The sequence below is a fragment of the Mus pahari genome, chromosome 1, assembly GCF_900095145.1.
Source record: "Mus pahari chromosome 1, PAHARI_EIJ_v1.1, whole genome shotgun sequence".
NCBI classification, from domain to species: domain Eukaryota; kingdom Metazoa; phylum Chordata; class Mammalia; order Rodentia; family Muridae; genus Mus; species Mus pahari.
Genome location: NC_034590.1, coordinates 148284969 through 148293485, shown reverse-complemented (window position 1 = coordinate 148293485; position 8517 = coordinate 148284969). Strand labels below are relative to the sequence as shown.

The 8517-nt window shown below is 45.0% G+C and overlaps 1 protein-coding gene across 1 annotated transcript; it reads left to right on the top strand.

The window, feature by feature from the left end:
* Positions 1 to 6531: 6531 nt before the first annotated feature.
* Fgfbp3 (fibroblast growth factor binding protein 3) lies at positions 6532 to 7805 on the top strand. Its single transcript, XM_029543213.1, has one exon. The coding sequence runs from the start codon at positions 6547 to 6549 to the stop codon at positions 7297 to 7299; it is 753 nt and encodes a 250-aa protein (XP_029399073.1). The 5' UTR covers positions 6532 to 6546; the 3' UTR covers positions 7300 to 7805.
* The last annotated feature ends 712 nt before the right edge of the window (positions 7806 to 8517 follow it).

Here is an 8517-nt window from a genome sequence, read left to right as displayed (position 1 = left end):
GCACGCCGGACTTAGCGTCGGCACGCCGGAAGTGACGTCACCGACACGTGGGCCCCCGCGCGCCGCAAGCCGGCGAGCCGAGTGTGGGAGCGCCGGGCGGGAGCGGGATGGCGGCGTTGATCGGGAGCCCCGCTCTCAGTCTTTAAGATTAAGGGGCAAAATGGAAAGAGGTCTTTATCTTCCAGAGAGCGATGAAGATTACCTAGCTAAAGTTCTGAAAGTTCCAAACCTCGGTCTCTTAAGTGCTCTCCATCCTGACCCTACTGCCAAGCTAGGCGGCTTCCAAACGGGAACAAACTGGAGAAAGGAGACTCCGGCCCAGGTCGCGATGCTGTGGGCGGGATGAAGTCAAGAAGGAAACGCTGCCGCCGCCGAGGACTGGCTAGGGTGGTGCAGGCCTATAATCCTAGCACCTGGGAGGCTGAGGCAGCAGATTGTGAAATTGGGGGTCAGTCTGGGCTACAAAGCGATCTCCGGGCCAAGAATTTGCAGTGTGGTTCCGCGAGCAGGAAGAGAGTGGGAGGAGGCTCAAGTGTGTATTTGCTATTATTTACCAGAAGTTCTGCATAAATGGTGAAGGGACTGCCCATGATTTTGCCTAGGCCTGTCACCCTTCTTCCTGTCTTTTCCTCCTTCCGTCCCCCCACTGCCAAACACGCCTCTATAAACTACCATGGCCTCTTAGCACCTTAAAATGTATTTTTTAATGCCAGTAGTCAAACTAGTATTTCTCTAGTTTCGGCAAGCCCAGTTTATGTCAGTTTATAGGCCACTGACAGATTAATCATCAAAAACACCTGTCCCTTCGCCCTTCCTTATAAAACATGCCCACTAGCTTCTTGTTACCTACTTAGAAGTTATGTCTCAGTCCTTGAGTCTGCTTGTCATCTGTATGATGAGAAGCGCTGTGGGAGGTGGGGAGGGATGTCATGAACCCAGGAAAGTTCACAAGAACTTGGTGAACTGTAAAATAGATCTGTATAAGAAAAAATGAAGTTAAGTACCTGCACAGGTGACTTACATTACAAGGCAAAGCTATAAAGTAGTATGATGTTTTTCCACAGTGGGGCTAGAAGCCCAGGATTTGGATTCTATACGAAGTATAGAAGAGTGTTTTGAGCAAAAGAAATGATTTAATTTACATTTTCTATACTTTTTCCCTAATATAAAAAAATATAGGCCCAGGGCTGGTGAGATGGCTCAGTGGTTAAGAGTGCTGACTGCTCTTCCAGAGGTCCTGAGTTCAATTCCCAGCAACCACATGGTGGCTCACAACCATTTGTAATGGGATCTGATGCTCTCTTCTGGTATGTCTGAAGAGAGGGACAATGTACTCATATAAATAAATTTAGACATACATATATATAGTCTACATATATAAAGCTTTGAAGAGAGGAAAGACCTATTGTTTCAACTTGGTTTTTTTCCCAAAGGTAATAGTTTTGTTTTTTTTTTTCTTTTTAATTGTGTATGTGTGTAGCTTGTGCCTACAGAGGCCAGGGGACCAGAGAATATCTAATTCTCCTGGAGCTGAAGTTACAAGTGGGTTGGAGCTTCCTGAGAATTGAGCTCAGGCACTCTGGACCTGTGTGCTCTTAACTATTGACTTTGATTTCATTTTGTGTTGGTTTGGTTTGGTTTTTTAAAGACAGAATTACTCTGTGTAGCTCTGGCTGTCCTGGCACTCCCTCTGTAGACCAAACTGGGCCTGAACTCAGAAACCGACCTCCTGCCTCTGCCTGGTGTGTGCTGGATTTAAAAGTGTGGTGTGCCACCACCACCACCTGGCTGAACTTTCTTTTTTGAAATGAAACTGAACTGATTTTTTTTAAGTCCTTTCTCATAACACATAACAACTATGTTTCCAAAGAAGTTTTATAATCTCACTAAGCTTCATTTCTACATCTGGGAAGTGAAGAAAATAATGGTGGTGCTGATGGAGTTGGTAGGGACTAGATGAGAATGCACAGCACTAAACCAAATGACTGCCGCATAAGCACTCAACCCTACTCATTAAACTGATGAGTCCAGGGACTGGCTCATGCTAGGCACAGTTCGACTCTGAGCTAAACCTCCATTTCTTTCTTTTTTTTCTTTTTTTTCTTTTTTTTTTTTTTTTTTTTTTTTTTTTTTTTTCGAGACAGGGTTTCTCTGTGTAGCCCTGGCTGTACTGGAACTCACTCTGTAGACCAGGCTGGCCTCAAACTCAGAAACCACCTGCCTCTGCCTCCCGAGTGCTGGGATTAAAGGCGTGCACCACCAACACCCAGCGTAAACCTCCATTTCTGATTACTCCTTTTGTTAACACCATAACCTTGAACTAGTTACTTAATTTCTGTATCTTAATTCCTCAACTGTGAAATGGGGAAAATAACACTAGTTCACAATTTTTGACAGTATGGTTGTCTAAATTACACATATGGAATTGAAAAGAAGTCTAGTGCATATAGCACTTATGGTACCAGATCCCACTAGCTTCTAGGTCAATGTTATATAATGAAATATATTTATAACTCCATGGTATGCTGACTTTTAGAAGCATGGAACTGACTACTAGACCTGTACATTTCTTGAGGATCCATGTATATCCCCAGTTTATAGTGACTGTAGAAACACTCTGCCCTACTCCCCTGATTTGATACCAGCTCCCCTCAGTCCCTGAGCCAAGACACCTCTTGCAGTTCTTGGAACCAATGGGCTCTGCTGTAAGACCTCTCAATACCAGGGAGCGGCTCCCTTACAAAGCCAGAGTCTTGGCCAGGCTCAAGTGCTTGACAAATCACCAGAGATTGTGCTTTGGGATCTGAGATGGTGGTTGGAGGGATTAAGACTAAGGTACCTGTGCTTAGTAAGGGTGTGAATGGCCCTCTGTGTGGCTACCCAGTGCTAAGGTACATGGGCCTGGCCAGACCCAGTACCTGCACCCTTGCCATCAGATATTAGAAGGGACAGCAGTGAGTTAGAGGAAACCGTGGACTGGAGATAGTTCTCCAGGTGGACTCAAAGGCTCTGCCCCACCTTTTCCAAGCCTACAACCTCTTTCTTCCTAAGAGGCAGCTAGAATGCACTTGGGAGAAGAGAGAAGGTCAGTCAGGGCCAGGAAGGAGACTAGGAGGGTGGTAGGACATTAATGGAGGGGAGTAATAAAACCACTGTGTTCACACGTGAAACTCAAACACTCAAGAACATACCCCGGGAGAGCTACAGAATATAAAAGAATGGCGAGAGAAATTTAGACAAGTGGGACCCAGAACACTTGAACTGTAGTCCCAGAGGAGGGAGAGTTGGTTATTCACAGCCCAGGGCTGCTGGGGTTGGACCTCCCTTGGAAAGATTTTATTTCTAGTCCTGTCTATATGTGGCAGTATGTACATGTGAGTACAGGTTCCACAAAGGAGAGAAGAGGGTAACAGGTCCCTAGAACTTTGCTGCTAGGAACCCAGTTCTGATTCTCTGCTAGAGCAGTACAGTGAGCACTCCAGCCTCTAAAATGTTACCTTATGTTATATTGCGGGTTTATTTCCTTTTGGTTTTTTGTTTTGGGTTTTGGTTTTTTCGAGACAGGGTTTCTCTGTGTAGCCCTGGCTGTCCTGGAATGTGGTTTATTTCTTTACTAGTTTTCAATACAGTCTAGCTGTTTCTCAGGCTGGCCTGAACCTCACTATGCTGCCCCGTCTAGCCTTGAGTGTGTGCTTCTCCTGCCTCAGCATTTAGAGTGTTGGAATTACAGGCTGAGCCACCAGGCTACTCCAGCTCTGCTTCATTTACCATGCTTTTGAACTTTTTTTTTTAATTTGGTTTTTCAAGACAAGGTTTCTCTGTATAGCCCTGGCTGTCCTGGAATTCACTCTGTAGACCAGGCTGGCCTCAAACTCAGAAATCCACCTGCCTCTACCTCCCAAGTGCTGGGATTAAAGGCATGCACTACCACTGCCCGGCTCTTTTTTTTTTTTTTTTCCGGAAGAGCAGTCAGTGCTCTTACCCGTTGAGCCATCTCTCCAGCCCCCACTGCCCGGCTCTTTTGAACGTATCTTGATTTTTCTTCTTGATGTCTGTGACGTCTGTGGATTTAGCTCATAATTTTAATGTAATTAAGCATAAGGCCACAAGATGTCAGACTTTAGCTGAAAAATCTATCAAGAGCCTTCCAGCCCCTGATAATATCAGAGCACTGGTGGGCGAGGAAGGAGGTGTATCTAACTACTTTTGGTGCTTTACATGAGAGAATATTTTTCTGAGAAATTTAAAGAGGGCTTCCATCTGTGAAATGTATTATCTATTGATAATTATGAAATGTTTGTTAAGAGTTCCTGTTTTTTGTCATTCGTGTTCCTTAATGTCATAGGTACCAATTTGTTTTTATTAAAAATTTAACTGGTATAGCCAGGCAATGTGGTGCACATCTTTAATCTCAGCACTCTGGAGGCAGAAGCAGGCATATCTCTGTGAGTTCAAGGCCAGCCCCGTCTACAAATCAAGTTCCAGTACAGCAAGGGCTATTACCCAGAGAACCCTGTCTCAAAAACAAAAAAACAAAACAAAATGGTATAATTAATACCAAAATTTGATGAGGAAATTCAGTGCTGAGAGGTGAAAGGCCTTGAACACACTAAGCAAGTCCTCTACCAGTGAGCAACATTCCTGGTCCCTAGAGAAATAAAAACTGTAACAAAACAAATCAAAACCACTTTATTATTGCTTGTGTGTAATGGAGGGGCTTGTGTGCGCTGAATGGAGATCACAGGACAACCTTGTGAAGCCGTTCCTCTCTACCCTCACATGTGTCTCCCCAGCCTCTTGGCAATATACTCTTAAAGTAAAAAAAGACCTCATACTATGGAGCCAAATGTGAGATGAATATAAAATCCCAAAACTTAAAAATAACTTTGCTTAAAATACAAGGTCACAGTCAGATACACAATGAACTCAAGATCCAAGAGACCCTATTTTTAAAAAGGGAGTCTTATAAGATGGCTCAGCAAATTAGAGACTTGCTGCTAAGCCTAACCATCTGAGTTGAATCCTTCAATTCTTGAGACTTGCAAGGTGGGAGGAGCTACTACACTCCTGAGACTTGTCTCCTGACTTCCTCAAGTGTATTGTAGCATTCGAGCACACACACACACCACATAAACAATAAACAAATGTAAAATTCTCTTTTTAATTTTATAAACTTTATTTAAAAAAAAAAAAAGAAAGAAAGAAAACTTGGGTTGGCAAGATGGCTCAGCGGGTCTGAATGCTCTTCTGATGGTCCTGAGTTCAAATCCCAGCAACCACATGGTGGCTTACAACCACCCATAATGAGACCTGATACCCTCTTCTGGCACGTCTGAAGAAAGCTACAGTGTACTTATGTATAATAATACATCTTTAAAAAAAAAAACTTGCAAAGAAAAAAAAAACAGCAAAATTAACCCAACCCAAAGTCTATCCTACTACAGAGGCATACAAAGAACAGGTTAATACTTAAATATTACACCACTTGAATTTGTATTACTTTCCAACCACCAAGCAAATCATTCCTTTTAGGACCTTTGAGTTTTGAAAAATAGAACTAAACTATCATATCCCAAGTAGTTAAAAACCAAAATGTCCCTACTTGGGTGTACTGATGAAAATATAGAACTGAGTGACATGATAAATAGAAAGACTGAAAATACTGGGGCCTTTGAGAAGACTCAGTAGGCAAAGGCACTTGCCACCCCATCCGGCCCTGCAAACTGAGATGGATCTCTGGGGTACACACACACAGAAGAAATACATGCGATGCAAAACGAAAAAAAAGAAACTGCAAATAGCATCTGGTTCTGAATATTATTGTTTCATTTCATCTTTCTTCACTATATATAGACTTCAGATAAATATGTACAAGTTTCAAAAGGAAAGAAAGTTTTGTTAACATTTTTCTTATTTTCAGCGGTGAGAGCAAAATACATTTTAAATTTCATGTCACATGGCTGCTTCTATCATACTTCTGTGGCATGGTGGGTCTGCACACGGGTGTATCTTCTGTATGTGTTAGCAGTGGCCCCAAACCTACTGAGAGAAGTCTGGGAGGGGCATGAAGGGGGAGGCCCCTTCTGTCTCATTGATAACAGGTTCATTCACAGCCATTTAAAACAGACTAATCCCTTATGCAGTCATTCGCTCTACTCTAATAGGGCCCTTCCACCTCTTCTAGAATTCGGTAAGCTAAAAAGTACATGTATCCGATTAATCTGAAATAATTTTGTAGACAGTTTGGTGACGGGTGGAGGGTGTGGGGTTGGGAGGGTGATTATTAAACTTAATTTTTCTTAGTGAATGTTAAAAAACGATTCCTTAAACATTAAGTTGCTCCCTTAGGACAGACAGCTCTTTAGAGGGGCTTCTCCTTGCTGAGAACATTGGTTTCGGGAAAGTCGGGTCAGGGGAGTTAGCAGGTTCCTGTGTCCAGGGAGAGGTCTGAGCGGGACTCATCCGTAGCCTTCATTCGCAGATCCGAGGATGCTCCTCGCCTCCTTGCTACCTGCGCTGAGGTCCCAGGAATCCCAGAGGAGTGGCATGGCCAACGCGGGCATGAGTCCTCCGAGGCCGCGGGCGTCGCTCTCGCCGCTGACGCTGCTGTTGCTGCTGGGAGGCTGCCTCCTTTCGGCCGCCGGGAGGGACAAGGGGGCAGCAGGCAGGGAAGTGGCCCGGGCCTCCGGCCCCACGGACGGCTCCTCAGGTCGCTTCGTGAGTCCAGAGCAGCACGCGTGTAGCTGGCAGCTCCTGGTGCCCGCCCCGGGGACGCCGACTGGCGGAGAGCTGGCCTTGCGCTGCCAGACCCCGGGAGGGGCGAGCCTGCACTGCGCCTACCGCGGGCATCCGGAGCGCTGCGCGGCCACCGGCGCCCGGCGAGCGCACTACTGGAGACGGCTGCTGGGCGTGCTGCGCAGGAGACCACGGCCCTGCCTGGACCCCGCGCCGCTGCCGCCACGCCTGTGCGCCCGCAAGACGGCTGGCGCAGAGCTGCACTCGCCGGCCCACCCCAGCTTACCCGTGCATCCCAGCGAGCAGCCCCGGTCCAGGGCGCGGAGCCGGGCTCGGTCGCGACAGTCGATTCGGTCCCCGAGCTCCCAGCTCGAAAAGAAGCCCTTGCTAGTGAAGTCCAACTCGGGCGGGAGGAAAGCGGGCTCAGACCCGGTCCCGGAGCCTCCTGCGGCGGCCGGATTCCAGCCCAATGGGCTAGATCAGAATGCCGAGCTCACTGAGACCTACTGCACCGAGAAGTGGCACTCCCTTTGCAACTTCTTTGTCAATTTCTGGAATGGCTGAGGCTGCAGGCTGGCAGGGGCACTAGGGGCAGGTGCTGCGAAGCAGAGGGCAGCGCAGCCGGGGAGGAAGGCGTCTTAGACGGGGAACCGGGATGGAGAATAAGTTAGTCGGCTAGTCGGGATTCCAAAATGGGGCAAGGGTCAGAGTGAGTCAGGGTGAGAAGAATCTGAAACAGCAGGAGACGGTTTTGTTTGTTTTGCATCTCAGTTCTGATTTAAGAGCAGAAGAAATAGTGGAAATAAATAGATTTATATTAAGTATGGGAAAATTGTAGATTTGGGAGAGAAGCTGAGAATAAAGTGACTGAAGAGGTGCGACTCTTTCCTAGGAAGTGGGATACAATGTATATCAACACATTTTCATTAAATGTAAGGACCTGAACCATGTTGAATAATTCAAAATCTTCTTGGGTTTTCAGCTCGAGAAAATGAATACCCATCCCCCTCCTTTCTTGATTGTTATTAACTCTGGGTGTGACTGGCATCACACTTTCTATGTAGATTAAAGTGTTATAGGTAAAAAAATAAATCTAAAACTGGATTATCAGGACAATTGTTTTTCAGTCCCTTTACTACTTTTCAACAGAATTTTGAGCCTACTGTCCGGAAAAGTTCATTAACTACCTAAAATCAGAAGTGAATTTTAGAAGTTCAGTGTTCTCTAGATCTCCAAATACAAACAAAAACTCCAAGCCTTTAAATTTTGATTATTTTTTAAAATCAGCTAAAATTTAAACATGTATCTGGGTCATTTGGTCCTTCATCTCTTCTATGATTAAATTTAAAATGTGGTTTGTTTTTTTTTTAATATGTTGTAACAATCGTCTCTAATTAGAAAAAAATAACTGACTGGTTGGATTTAGAGTTGTAAAACGATGGAAATTCTGCTATTTCTTTTATTTATTTATTTATTTATTTATTTATTTATTTATTTATTTATTTAGTGTGTGTGTGTGTGTGTGTGTGTGAGGTTACATACCCTGTGCATGGAGGATCCTGTGGGACAGACAACAGATGAGAGCATCCCATCCTTTAGAAATGGGTCTGAGATCTGCCACGTGGATGCTGGGAATTGAACTCTTTGGCCCCTACTTATCCATTTCTAAGTACACCTTTATTTAAGCGCCCCATCATCTGTGGTGTGTGTGTGTTCATGTGTGTGTTCATGTGTGGGTGTGCACACACACAGGTCAGAGTATACCTTGCCTCCAGAGTTAGT

Bases quoted from the DNA above. Each gene is read 5' to 3' on its own strand.
- Fgfbp3 (XM_029543213.1), top strand. From the start codon at position 6,547: ATGGCCAACGCGGGCATGAGTCCTCCGAGGCCGCGGGCGTCGCTCTCG.